The sequence below is a fragment of the Alligator mississippiensis genome, chromosome 4 (assembly GCF_030867095.1).
Source record: "Alligator mississippiensis isolate rAllMis1 chromosome 4, rAllMis1, whole genome shotgun sequence".
NCBI classification, from domain to species: domain Eukaryota; kingdom Metazoa; phylum Chordata; order Crocodylia; family Alligatoridae; genus Alligator; species Alligator mississippiensis.
The window spans coordinates 90559750-90573692 of record NC_081827.1 but is presented as its reverse complement, the minus strand read 5'-3'; the positions used below and the strand labels follow the sequence as shown (position 1 = coordinate 90573692).

The window sequence follows — 13943 nt, the reverse complement described above, 5'->3', positions numbered from 1 at the left end:
CTAGATCACAAGTGTGACATGGATCTCTGTATGTGAAAAGGGTCAGAGTAATCCCTGTGCATTCAAAACAGTACGTAGTCTGTCATACACAAGATGCTGAGATAATGGCACATAAGTACAATACTAACCTAATAGGCAAAAGGTCATAGTTTCTTCATTATACAACACAATTTTTGTACAGTTATGCTTGATACAGGTTTCCCTTTATGCTGTACATGCGTTCCTGGAAAATGGCATATAACTTGAATTTGCATAAAGGGAACCCACTTTACATTGTAACAAATAGGGATACTTTCCAAGTCCATGACTGTACTGCCCCCCGAACCCATTTCTTCCACTTTTACAAGGCAATTTTGGTACTAACCAACAGGAGACAGTACACACAAGCACAGAGCACTATCCTAATGAGGATGGCAACTGCAGAAACACGTGTCACAGACAACAAGTGAAGAGCACAGATCCACACAGGAGACTATATTTTGGTGCGTGTCACTCCCACAACACAGCACAGAAAGCAGCTGCCTGCAGGCTTCTACCACACTGATCGCATAAAAGTGAATTTACCTCGCATATAATGAATTTTTGGAATAAAAAGTCATTGCATAAAAGCGAATTCACACATACAAAACCCACATAAAGTGAGGGAAACTGTATTCTGACAGATGCTAACATTTACATGGAAGATATAATGATGAGTTTTAAAAGGGCAGATTTCAACCTTTCTATGGGAAACCAATAAATAGGAGTTGAAAGGTGAAGGTGGAAAAATGTTTAGAGTATATAATCAATCCATGAACTATTTCAGACCACTGCACTAAAGGTCTGACTTGGCTTTTTTTTTTTAGTATGTCAATACAAAGTATAAACACGAGGAGTAAAGGTAAAGCAGAGAACAGCATGAGATTATTAGGATGGCTACAATTTTCTCATTGAAACCATGAACTTGGACAAACTCCATGATTCCTCTCTCAGAACAAAGCGAATCATGAGAGATGTATTTCAGTCGTGTTGACCAATAAGCAGTTTCCCAAACCTGGTGGGTTTACTCCCCACTGTAGTAAAGTAAGGGACTTTCACATTCTCCTCCTGCAGCTGCAGCTGCTTCTGCCTGTCACCAGTTGTTGCCAAGTCCCCTCACTGGTAAGGCAAGCAGCAGCTGAAGTAAGGGGATATGAGAGTGGTTGAAGTAGTGGAGTGTCACTGATTGCTGCTATAATGTGCACATGCCCCCCTGGAACTTTTTGCTTCTCCCCCTGTTCACCCCTAGGAGCGCATGGCCTACAGTTTGGAAACGGCTGACTTACAGGAAAGGATGGGAGCATTGGCCCTCCATGCTATAACTCCTATAAAGAAGTCTTTTGTAGAAGGGAAACACCCAGAAGCTTATTTAGCTGTCTTTGTGAATCCTTGAATTATTGTCATGGAATTTCCAAAAACTCCTACAACCAAGATGAAGCCTTATGTATTGGAGCTAAAAATGCATAAAGTAATAATTGCAAATCCTGCTTAAACTGCACAAGCTGAAATAAAGATCCAGCCAGGAAGTATAACATATGAGTGTGTAAAACATCAGTAGTGTGGATCAGATTTTCATCCATCACACCAGCTGACCCCAGGACCTATTCCTGGAGGTGAAAAAGACCTGTGAAAATTGTTCTGGTCACCATTGTGGGGCTTAATTTTCAAAAGGAAAACATCACTGTTCTCAGAATTACTTGCAAGATTGGCATTTGAGTTGGCTTGCCAGCTTGACAACAGCTTGGGTTGACTGGAGTAGACAGGAGGAACCCAGAGGCGAGTATGCTGAGGGCAGTTATACCCTCTACATTAATGTATTATGAGTAAAAACAACAACATTAAAATTTCGGAAAAGGATTATGAAGATAGTCAAGTGTCTGATGTAATATACAGTTGTCTCATAGGCTGCTGGAGTTGGTTGGACAGTTAGGAAACAACCAAGGATCTTTTCAACGGGCTTTCTCAACCTTCCCTTCAAGAACTCATCCTTATACTATCTATCTCCATTTATATCTATTCATTACTTACACCGTATAAAAGCATGCAAACACCCTCAAACTGGTACTCTATTTTTTAAGTTAATACTAAATTATAGGGTTGTCTCATTATTGTACATCAGGTATTCCTGTTGATACACTCTACAGCTCTGATCCTCCTCAGTTCCTAAAGTCTCCGACAAAATATCCTAAGCTGCCCCATAGAACATGCTGTTTAAGCAAATTTCTGTGAAATTATATGTCAAAGTTCATATATCAGTTATCTGCTCATGTCAAGCCCAATCAGGCCTAAGTCCTACTTATGTCAAGGCTGTATCTCTAAAACTAATTGGTCCTAGGGCTTCACTGTTTATCCCAACTGCATTAAGCTGTACTTTTTAGGCTGCAGAAGCAAAGGTGGATTTTGGAGATTGCAGACCAGTGACCTTATTTTAGTACCGAGTGTAAGGATGGCAGTGCCAAAATCTGTCTTCACTGGGGATTTGTTCTGGTTACACCTGCCAGCATCTGTACAGGTACAAGAGAGACAAGCTAAATTACATATTCCAAAAAGTCCAAAAGCTTGCATTTGCTGATTGGAAGCATGGATAAACTTCACTTGTACAAAACTCAAATGTAATGCTTTGTCTATTTACACGAGGGCTTTTGTACTGGTGCTGCCCTCTTGGTGGCTGAAATCGGAGCACTCTGTATATCGAAGTGTATACAAAGCTTAATGGTAAAAGAGTAGAACACTTGGCTTTCACCTGATAGGGTCAAAGCAACATTGTTTTTGTCAGCAAGACTCTTTCCACTTTAGAAAAAGTTAACAATAGGCAGTCACTGGTAAAAGGAATCTCTTTGATATACATTTCTTTGGCTTTTCAAACTGCTCACTGAGATCCCATATGCAATCTTAAAAGAGAAGCAGTAGCCATAGAGTAAGGGGCAAGCTTTGATGAAATAGAACTTATTGAAGCAGTAGAAAGCCAGGTTGTATATGGAACTTTGTTAGGAGAGGGACTCATATTATATTGTCTCAAGGAATAGTGGAAGTTAGAGGAACAGAGGAAGTTGGAAGGGGGTTGTGTCAGTGGATTGATAGCACTTAGTGTATATTTTTCAATTTGTAAGAAACTCCAGACGAATTTAAATGCATTGGAAGTTTTATGACACAGAGAATTTGTCTTAAATAAGCGTAAAGCAATGCTCATGGGTTAAAAACATTGTCTTTCCTTCCTAGTTGTTGCAATGAAATTTGAAGATATGAGATCTTCCATTGAAAACGGCTGTGATAGCACTGGTGCTAGTGGAAGCCAGACATATTCACATGAGAAATTTGGCATACATTTCTAGTAGCGAGTGAGATTAGCCACTGGACCATACTGTCAAGGGAAGCAATGGATTCTCCATCTCTGGATAGCTTCAGATCAAAAGTGGATGCTTTTCTGGAAGTTAGGTTTAGTCAGACAAGTTATTGAACTACATACGGGTTGTGTATGGCCTGTGATAGGCAAAAGGTCAGCTCAGATTCCCTAATGGTCCTCTCTTGTCTTCAACTCACTGAATCAATGAATAGGGAAGAATTGTCTGCACTTATATAGAGCGCTCTGTCCAATTTTGGCCAATTTAAGAAGCACAGACCTGAAATTCAAGAAGCTAGAAACAATCAGGATGCAAAGAAAACTCTGGAGTTCACCTATAATGAGTGATATTTAAATAATAGTATTATATAGCTTAGACAAATGGTGTGACACATATGGTCCCCAGTCCTGCCCCAACATGCTGTGCCAGACTGGCCCCCTGCACGGGGCCTGAACATGTACTGCATGTGGCACTTGGTTGGTCTGATCTCAGACTGCCACACACAGTGCCTTGGGGGCAGGTTGCTTGCTGGGGCTAGTCCCATGCTATACCACACTGCCCACAGCACTCCTTGGGGCTGGGTACCAAGGCACAAAGCCCACTTGGGCCGGCATCCCAGAGTGGTGGGTGCTGCATACACTGGATCAGGTGTGTCAGTGGGGTTATAGTTGAAACTCAGTGAAATAGTTCAGTCTCTAACACTTTTCTGTCAAGAGCAGGGGTGTTACTTATCTGGCCCCAGGGGCCAAATGAGTAGCACAGAGCCAATCTACAGGTTGGGTCAGGCCTACCCTACATGGACAAGTGTTAGAGACTGAAGTATTTCATTTTTACTAGAATTTTACATGATCTGATCTCCAGTATGGGAACAAGGAATCACAGTATAAAGATCAATGGTTGATATATTTCCAACCAGTGCTATTTCTGTCAGTAAAGTCAGCTTGTGAAATTTAATACCAGAGGGGGTCAAAGAGTCTAAAGCTGGTAGTGATATTTAAAAGGACTAGGTCATTTTCAGACCACTAATAATAAATTGTGGTTATACATGCTAGGGAAAGAATAATAAAATGTCATGCTCCAGGATGATAAACTGAGTGACTACCATATGGCCCAGCAAAAAAATTTCTCATCCCCCACTGCCTTAGGCTAAGCCTTGAATAATTGCTTGGGAACTTTGTGGTTTTCATGGTTGTTTTTTGTTCTTCTTTTGCAATGGTGAATGGCTGTTGTTAGTCAGAATAGTGTACTTGACAGATTAAAAAGCCTGATATGCAAAGCCTGTGCATATAAGAGGATGGATGAACATTAGGGAGGGGAAGAGGCAGATGAGCTCTCTTGCTTAGAAAGCCTTCCTTTTCTGGCCTTGCTTCTAACTGTTTTCTTAATATTTGTAGCCAACCTTCCCCTGGTTACTTCAGTGCTGATCAAGTCCTGGACTTCATGCTGCAGGCTCCGAGCAGAAGTGGTACAAAAAAGGTAAATCTTAGGGAAGCTGTGGTGGTACATGAAAGAGGACAGGCTGTGTGTGAGCATAGGACTGTAGCAGCAAGTTCCCAGGACTCACACCAGTCCCCTCTCCCCCCATTTCTATGTTGTTGTTCACACTATATGTCTCTCCCAACTTTGAGGTGGTGGTGGTAGATGGCAAAACGGGCCTCCCTATTTGGAGCCATAACCTCCCATGTCGCATGCAAGAATCCGATGCACTATCAGTAATGACTTTGGACAGGAAATCTGTTTTTCTCTTCTGGGCTGATGAAATACAGCCTGCATCACAAAGTCTGGTAAGTGATTGTCTTTTTATCACTTGGAATGTTTCATTGTGAGGCCTGTTCTGTCTCTCTCCTTTTCCTTATATCTTCTTAAGTTACAATGTTATTGAAATTTAAACCTACCCTTGCAGGAATAGATTGTCCTTCTGGTTCTGACTTGTGACGTGTATGTGTGTCTATGCACACATAGGTATTTTCAAGCTGCTCAGGAAATTTCCATCAGAATGATTTTCTAACAAAAGAAATCACTTCCACAAAATCAAAGTTCTCCTCAGAAACTTGATGAAAGTTGGGGACTGGGGAGAGGCTGCTGGGGACACAAGCTTCCAGGCCTGCCAGGAAACCTGCCATAAAGTCAGGGCTCCACTGCCTTCTTCCAGGCAGGCAGGAAACCCAGGGAACATATTGTGTTTTAGAAATATTGCAGAATTTCAGTTTAAAAAAACAAACAAACAAAAAAGTGTGTGGAGGATTTCAGCCTGCTTCAGGCAAAATTTCTTCCTAAGACTCAAATTATTTTGTGGTACTGAAATTCTATTTCCTGACCAGTTTGGGCACAGCTACACAATACTATATACATGCTTAGAAAGAATAAGAGAGAAATCTTTATTTTAAAATATAAAGCAAAAACCAAACATAAGATGGGAAAGAATAAATGAAAGGAGTGAGAAACAAGGGGAAATGTACCAGTGTATGGCATAGAGAGATACAGGGGTGGGCAAGAAATTCTGTTAGAAGAAAGCTGCTTTACACTTTTCTACAGAGCCATCTCCCAGGGTCTGTCAGGGTAGAAATAGCCTTTGATAGTCAGTGAACAACTTGGTCTCTGGTGAAGACATTCTCCTTTCCTTTGGAGGCTTGATCCTTGGAATGGGTCTTACACTGGTCCCTGCCTTCTGAATAACTATGCCAATTTCCTAACTTCTGCTATATTTGCAAAGTCTCATAAGTTGCCTCTTGCCTCAGCAGTGATCCCAGGCCCCTGGGCTACTTCACCAGTTTTCCTGGATGGAGAGAGGAGAGAGAGACTTAGAATGTCCCCTTTTCGTCTCTGACCCCTCCCTTGACTTAGGCCTGTGAAGCAGCTCCTTCAGTTGATAAGTTGTAGACATCCATGAGATGCTTTTCATTCTGTGGAAGTCACAGGCAGCCACTGTGGAAGCAGCGTGAGATCAAAGATGAGACAGTACAATAAAAGCATTGTGAAGAGTGATGTTACATGGGATTGGCTTATTCAGGAGCAAGGAAAACCCATTCTCTTTCCAAAGCCACAGATTGTGGAGAATAACTATACCGGCGGGCTTCTGTTGAATGTAGGGCTCCTTCAACAGTAGGAATTACTAGTAGGAAAACCATTCTTTGTCTTTCTGTCCAACAGGAACCTGGCCCAAGAAATGAGCGCCCAGGGCTTCACCATCTCTACCTCTTGCATCCTACCTTTCCTACAGTCCTTTTGGACCTCAACAATATCACCGACATAGTGACTGCTTCAGCCGGTGAGTATGTGTGAGACTGGGGACTTAGTCTCTTTCCAATAGGATACTGAGAAAGGCCAAATGGATGTTAAAAACCTTCCTCCCTTCTGGAGAAGAAGGTGACTGTGGGAGTATCTGGGGCCTTCCTGTGCTTCTTGGTAAGTGTGACTCCTGGTGTCCACTAAGCTTAGGGTAACAATATAAAAAATCATTAAACATTACAACCAGGGCTCAAAGCCCATTTTTCTTCTTCATCTCTGTTGTACATCAGGTCTGCTGTTTTGCAAACAGAAAACCCACAGAATCACTCATATGTAAGATAATTATGGAGGAACTGACTGTGATCTCTCACTGGTTCTTTATCAGTGTAACTCCATTGATTTCAGTGGAGGTATTCATGATTAACATTGGCATATGCTGATTCAGAATTGGATCCTACACATTTTCCGGCCCCAAACAATTTTTTTCTAAGCAATTTCGTCATCTGGTCTCTGGTAGAAGCTGTTGTGTTTCCTACTTTTTCCTTTTTCAAAGAGGTGATTCTAAATTAAGCACTTTGGTCAAATATCTTTGTTTCCTTTGATGGTTAAACAAAGTTTTACAGTCAGGCAGGTGGACCACAGGATTTTCACCTTCTCCTAATGCATCTGAGAGACACCCAAGGCAGCCTACCAGATCAGTTAGACCCATGGCCAGTCTGGCATGACAAGAGGTAGGATACTGAGTCAGTTGAACCAGTTGAATTTGGAATGGTAGAAGGTGCAGAAAAACTATCAGGCCATGATTCTTCTATCCATAATTCACTCCACTATATGATTATCTAAAACAGAATCCATCGCTACAAAAAATTATGACAATGAATGCCTTTTTCCAGTCCTTATTTATAATAAATAGTCCTTTGTTACAACAAACAAAAAATTACCTGTAAGTACCGGTAACGCTGATATTTCACAAACACACAAAAATGTAGCTTTTGTAGGCAAGTCATGGCCAAAGCCATTTCACACTTCCTGCATTTTCTGCTTCCTTTGTCATTTATGTAAGCTTGTCAGTCAAAAAGGGGCACTAGGTCAAGTAAGAATACGCAGATGAATAAAGCAGCAGTTTACCAGGCAGTAAAGGGACTTCCTACGTCAGCTACTCCATTATCCCACAGTAAGTGAGAGGGTTTCAGACTTCATGTTCTGATTACCTGTAAGTACCGGTAACGCTGATATTTCACAAACACACAAAAATGTAGCTTTTGTAGGCAAGTCATGGCCAAAGCCATTTCACACTTCCTGCATTTTCTGCTTCCTTTGTCATTTATGTAAGCTTGTCAGTCAAAAAGGGGCACTAGGTCAAGTAAGAATACGCAGATGAATAAAGCAGCAGTTTACCAGGCAGTAAAGGGACTTCCTACGTCAGCTACTCCATTATCCCACAGTAAGTGAGAGGTAAAGCATCAAGGGCTAAACTGAAAGCCATGCAGAACATAGGTAAGCTTATCAGTCAAAAAGGGGCAGAAGTTCATGAGTAAGAGTATTTGTATGGACAAAGGAGTAATTTACCACAGAGTAAAAGGTGTCAGAGACTTATCATGCATCAGCTGTTCCATGATGACTGTCCATCTGCTTGTCCTAACCCCACTGTATGTGAGAACCAGGCCATCTTATTTCCCATTGTAATAAAATTTCAATACAAGCTAAATCAGGGTGTCCTTTGAAAGGTCAGTGTGATAAATATGACTTTGGGCAAGCCCATTAAACCCCCTGTCTTTGTTTTCCAGCTTGTAATAGGATGCCTGTTTATGGTGTGCCAGGGATTAAAGTTTTTAATGTTCTGTGAGAGCTATTGCTGGGAGGCTGTCTACCAATGTATCTTGTGATGCAAATATATGTCACTCTCAGCACTACACTCAAAAATGCCCTTAGGGGTTTCAGACTTCATGTTCTGATTTATATGACAATTTAGTTCCTGTGCTGATTGTCACCTTATATACCTGTGCACCACTGAACAAAATTACCAGATGTGTGTGTAGCTAAAAGCCATAGTCTACTTGGTTGGAGCTCATTCTTGGAAAAAATTTTTTAGAAGAATTGATTTTCTCAGTGCTCACCACTGTTTTTCTCTCCTGTTCTTAATGATCAGTTGGAATTAATGATCTCCAGAAAGATGCATTTTACATCACTATGATGAGGAGCCCTACAGCTGAAAACCAACCAGGATTTTTGTCTGTCAGCAAGCTACGCCTGAGGTGGGCCACGATGACTCAGAGCCGCATGGTATTGCTAAAGGACACCAGCCCCAAGATCAGCCGAGGGGAAGTAAGGAGATTCTTGGCCAGGCTGAAATTTGTGGATTTTCCTTTCAAGGTAAAAAGATAGCTAACCAAGCCCCTGATGGAATCCTTTGCCAAATTCAAAGGGTGGGATGGGTTGTGGAGAGGGAGTAAACAAGCAGGGAACACCAGGGTCTGGTGATTCTTTGAGTGTTGGGAAATAACAATGAAAGAATTGTCTTAGGAGCAAGAAAAAGAAACCAGGTGGGACATGGAAAGGGGCTGAGAAGGCATGGGGAAATGGAGGATCCCCTGCTCTGACTATGAGCAAATGGAGTCCAGGCCTTTCTCTGGCTATGCTGAGGCCTAACTGTGCTCTACAAAGAACCCATTTTTCTGCCTGACTAATGCCTTCTTTTTCTTTCTCCAGGTCTAGGATGTTGGCTTCTCAGGTTTCACATGCACAGGGTAGATATTTGGCCCTTGGTGGAGTAGGGGAAGATGCTCAGTGATTCTTCATCATACTTGCTGTACAAAGGGAGCAGGGACTGAAGCTACTCCCCTGTCCCTTCCTCAAGCTTGCCAGAAAAAGTTGGGGTGGACAGGCTTGTCAGCTTCTGATAGCTGCAATGCAGGAATGCTGCTGGACCTCTCCCCTGCCACACCCTGCCTGCGTGCTTCCTCCAGGTACCATGGAAATGTGAATGCAGAAAAATGTATATATATATATGTATGTATGTATATTTTTTGTATGTTTTAATTTATGAATTATTTCCAGGAAACTCCTGTTTGTATTCAAGCAGTATTTCCATTCATCGTGTTTTAATCCCACTGTTTTCTAGGGGAACCATTGCCTGGCTCCTCCATGGCTGGTTTCATCATACAGGCTCCTTCAGCTCTCCTACCTCTTTTACTTTAGGATCACCACTGTATCCCCTCACCCTCAGTTCCTTGGAATGTCCTGCCCTCCCTGATTCGGCTAGTTTAGAATAAGCAACCAAGAGGCAAAAGACTCCACAATTCCTTGTTAACCCCCTGAGCCTACCAGTTTCTTCTCCCATGCACAAATTAGGGTTGGTAATGTAGATATGAAAGGCCCACGTCTTATATCCAGCTTTGCCTCTCCCTTTGGTCTTTCTTATGAGCCCTTATGGCATCACATGTCTGCCCTAGTGCAAACAAATTAAATCATATGAACCATGTATTCCTGAGTAGTACAGCACAGGTAGATTGGCCAGTATGTCTGGTCCCTGGAAGATAATAATGTGTTATGGAGTGGTTCTTAGTTTGCATAGAGGCTCTTTTGTCACACCCAGTACAAGAAGCCTGAGGTAATGCTGGGAAACCCTTCTCTGCTGCTCAGCTGTAGTTTTGGTCCCTTGGGACCATTGAGAGAGAATGTGAGTTAAAACAGCCAAGGGTTGCTCAAAGGTAATCACGGAGACCAGTGCCGAACACAGTAGCCCTAGACGGGTTTCATATTAGCATTCACCCACCCACCCTATGTGCAAGTCTGCTAGACTCTGTCCCCGTAGGTTTTAATGTTTGAAATGTACTGTCTGTGCCATGATTGTGGAGTATCCATGTAAAGCCTGCTGTGACAGCCTCTTTAGTGACCTTTGGTCCCTACAGATTCCTCCCCCTCCCCATCCCTTTACTCCACTGCAAAGCAATCCCTTATAGATATTGGTTTCCCAGCAGGTCTAGTTCTGCTCCCCCTTTAGCATTGGCAACAGCTGCAGCCCTAACACAGATCTTCTGCTATTGCCTGCTGCCTCCGTCTGTCCTCCAGCTGGTATTTTTCCAGTACTTCCTTTCTTAGTGCTGAGGGCCTGGCATATTTTGCACCTCCCTTTAAAGGGCCCATTGCATCTTTGGGGAGAGTTGTCTCCTTTGCTTGGTTTCTTGGGCCATCTTCTGAATACTTGTCTTTCTCACTGCATCTCCTATAAAATGGCTCCCTGAAGTCTCTTTTAGATTAGCTGCAATTCCCAAGGCTGGCCCTTGAGCCCCTCCCTGGTAATGCCAGAGCTTTGTGCAGAGCTTTATGTGTAATGGCATTTTTGTGTAAATAGCCCTGTATGTATTAGCACACATGTAGCAAGGGGCTGTTTGTCTTGGCACCTGCCTTTCTCTCCTGTCCCCTGGCAGGGCTAGGTGCTTTAAAAGTGTTTGGTTTAGTTTGAACAGTGGTGGCTGAAGTTGTAAGTCCCAGTGGCAGAGGAAGTTAATTAGAAACAGGGCTATGCTCCATCTCCCTTCTTTTCTGCCACCACCTTGCAGAAAAGGCTTGAAAGCTTTTATCTGAAGTAGTAATTCTCCTTAGGTTCTTCCTCAAATTCCTAGGCCAGATATTTAATTTGCAGTGACACTAGCTCCTCCATAATGTGAATTCTTCTCCCTTATCCCCACTGTGAATAGAAAGTCCGTCTGTATATTGTCAGGAAAAAAATATTTGAATTGTAAACTGCAGTGGAACAAATAAATATAGTGTACAGCATTGCCTCTGTGTGCAACTTCATTTTCCTTTTGGAGGGACTGCTTTTGTAGTAGTATTCATGACTAGGAGGAATGGAGAGAGAGCAGGATCCTGCCCTTGAATTGTTGCAGATAGTGTGAGGGAAATGGGTGGGCAGGCCTCTTGCAGGAGTCTGGGCAGCAAGAGGGGAACAAGCAGCACAGGAGGAAAGCTCGAAGTGCAAGGAGCATAGACGGGAACCTTAGTGAATCTAGAGGCAGGGAAAAAAATGGTGCACAGAAATTGGATGATAGATGGCATAAAAATGGAAAGAAGATGGAGAAAATGTGACCAGAAGGTTATGGAAGATGAGAAAGATACCTTCTCATTCTCATTGTAGTGGGAAGCTTGCTGAACTTGAAGGCCTAAGTCCAACTTTGCCTTCAGATAGGGCAGTGGCTGGAAACCTTAAACAAGCTACAGGCCAGAACAACTTGGCTGCAGTCTGACTCAGGCCTGGCAGTATCTGCAGTATATCGTACCAGGGGGGCTTTCCCTGCACCACACCAGGGCCAGGTAGCTGCAAGCTGCACCCATGTTACCACCACTTCTAGCCTCCCACTCCTCAGCTGCATCATGGAGACAGCTTCCAACTGTGGGGGAGCTGCACTGTGAGTGGGCAGCTTTGAACTGCATCCACATTACTGCTGCTTCTCCCTGTTTCCCTCCTATACACTCCTCCCAGCTGAAGTGTGGGCACAGCTGCAAGCTGCCTGGCCTGACACAGCTCCCTACCATCTGGAAAGTGAGCCCAGGCTGTAGGGAGAAGTACCAGCAGCGTGGACGCAGCTGGAAATGCCTGGCCTCAGCTTGGTGTGTGGACACAGACAAAACTCCAGCCCTGCAGGCCAGATCCAGCCCATAGGCCATACATTGCTAATACTTGATGTAGAGTCTAGATCCTAAACTCCCAAGGTAGTCATAACTGTGCAAATCAGTCACAAAGCAATGAAGGAGGAGGAACCCAATAATCTAGTGGTTAGGGGTGAGTGGGAGACCTTTGTTTAGGCTCCCTTTACTGAAGGGTTTTGAATCTGCACACGTTCTCCAGGCACGAGGCCATGAGCTAGGTAGTGCCCGGAGAACCCCCTGTTGAAGCTGGCCTGCTCAATAATCAAGAAGATATGTAGGACCAGAAGGAGGACAAGGCAGAGGGAATTTGGCTCAGTAAAACAGGCACTGCCTGGAAAGCAATGAGCCCCTGGGTTCTGGACCCTATCTAGTTCCAATGGGGCTTCTGCTGCTACCACTGTTCTCTACCCATTTTATCCAGTGACTAAATGCAAAACATCATAGGAGTAGGAGTTAGAAGCGCGGTGACTAAGGACATAGTCAACATAACTTTCTAAAAGAAATGACCTCTGCCTTTACCATTCATGATGCATGTGGTAACATCTCCCTCAAACTTCCAATAGAGCAGACAAACTCAAGGGGTTTAAGTCACTGTCAGTATAAGTGGTCTTGCATTGCTCCCCAACCTTGTTGCTTCCCCTTCCTCTTCCCTGCTTCCAATATTTCTGTAATATTAAAGGAATCGGCACCCCTTAGACTGTGTTAACAATAGCGCTTCTGTTTGGTTCCACTTTTTCTGCCCTAACAGTGTTCCTCCCCAATTGATTGTCCCAGGACCTCATCCAGGTCTAGGTCAGGTTCCCGCTGTAACACCTTTTGCTGCAACTCGGAGTAGAAGTCAATTCCCTCTGAGATGGAATGAATAGGCTTGTCTCGGTGCTGGTAATAGCTGCCCATCTGTTCCGATTGGTGCCGCTGTGGCATGTAGCACTTGTGATGCTGCGGCTGGTCCTTGAAGCTCCCATCATAGCCTTTGACACGGTTACGTTTGAACTCCAGAACTGTCTTGGTGTAGATGTTGAGAGTCGTGACAGCAGAGGCCATACAGCAGGTGAAGGAAGACCAGGCCATGCTAAGAGAGAGGAAAGGGAACCCAAGATGCAATTAAGATCTTACAGAATTCATTTTTGGAGTAAAATGAAGTTGTGATGAATGATACATATTGCTAATGGCAGCCTTAGCAATGCAGCCTTGCTGTTGCAGCCTTTCTGAAACACCAGGCCAAAAGGCATTAGCTAGAGATGGACATCAACTAGACTGACAGGGCTTTAGCCTGGTCAGCCATTTTAAACCAATACAAGCCATTTTAGGCATTAAGCTTTATCCTGTCATTGCTTCCAGTTCCCCCAGACCAGGAATAGTTTGAAACTGGTAAAATGTCAAAGTGAAAAGCTCATAACACAAGTTTAACTCCCCCTGTCTTTGGTCTTCCTTGCGAGGCCAGAGCTCCCTAGAGCTTCATGCCAACTCTATCCTGATGCAAACAGTAGTTTGGAGAACACCCTAATGGATGTGGCATCCTCATTTGTATTTAGTTTGGTTCAATTCATTTTAATGTAAGAGTGGAAAGGGTCTCCTGTCCCTGCATTTTCAAACCATTAACTCAAGGAGTTCCCAACATTTCTACTTCATTCCCTCAAATACAGGCATAAATCACAACCCAAAATACACCACAGGTAAAAATGAGAGAAGGCAGCATTGCCACTG

The 13943-nt window shown here is 43.3% G+C and overlaps 2 protein-coding genes across 4 annotated transcripts in view; one reads left to right on the top strand and one right to left on the bottom strand.

The window, feature by feature from the left end:
* FAM234B (family with sequence similarity 234 member B) overlaps positions 1 to 11366 on the top strand; it is a 28419-nt gene extending 17053 nt beyond the window's left edge. For both annotated transcript variants that reach the window (XM_019480838.2, XM_006258654.4), the window contains 5 exons: positions 4754 to 4835; positions 4988 to 5143; positions 6510 to 6627; positions 8737 to 8960; positions 9297 to 11366. In XM_019480838.2, the coding sequence (XP_019336383.1) occupies positions 4754 to 4835; positions 4988 to 5143; positions 6510 to 6627; positions 8737 to 8960; positions 9297 to 9302 (586 nt within the window). In that variant the 3' untranslated portion in view covers positions 9303 to 11366. The remainder of the gene's footprint in view (positions 1 to 4753; positions 4836 to 4987; positions 5144 to 6509; positions 6628 to 8736; positions 8961 to 9296) is intronic.
* The window catches only part of GSG1 (germ cell associated 1), a 29860-nt gene continuing 25208 nt past the window's right edge, over positions 9292 to 13943 (bottom strand). For both annotated transcript variants that reach the window (XM_059726272.1, XM_059726273.1), the window contains one exon: positions 9292 to 13308. In XM_059726272.1, the coding sequence (XP_059582255.1) occupies positions 12978 to 13308 (331 nt within the window). In that variant the 3' untranslated portion in view covers positions 9292 to 12977. The remainder of the gene's footprint in view (positions 13309 to 13943) is intronic.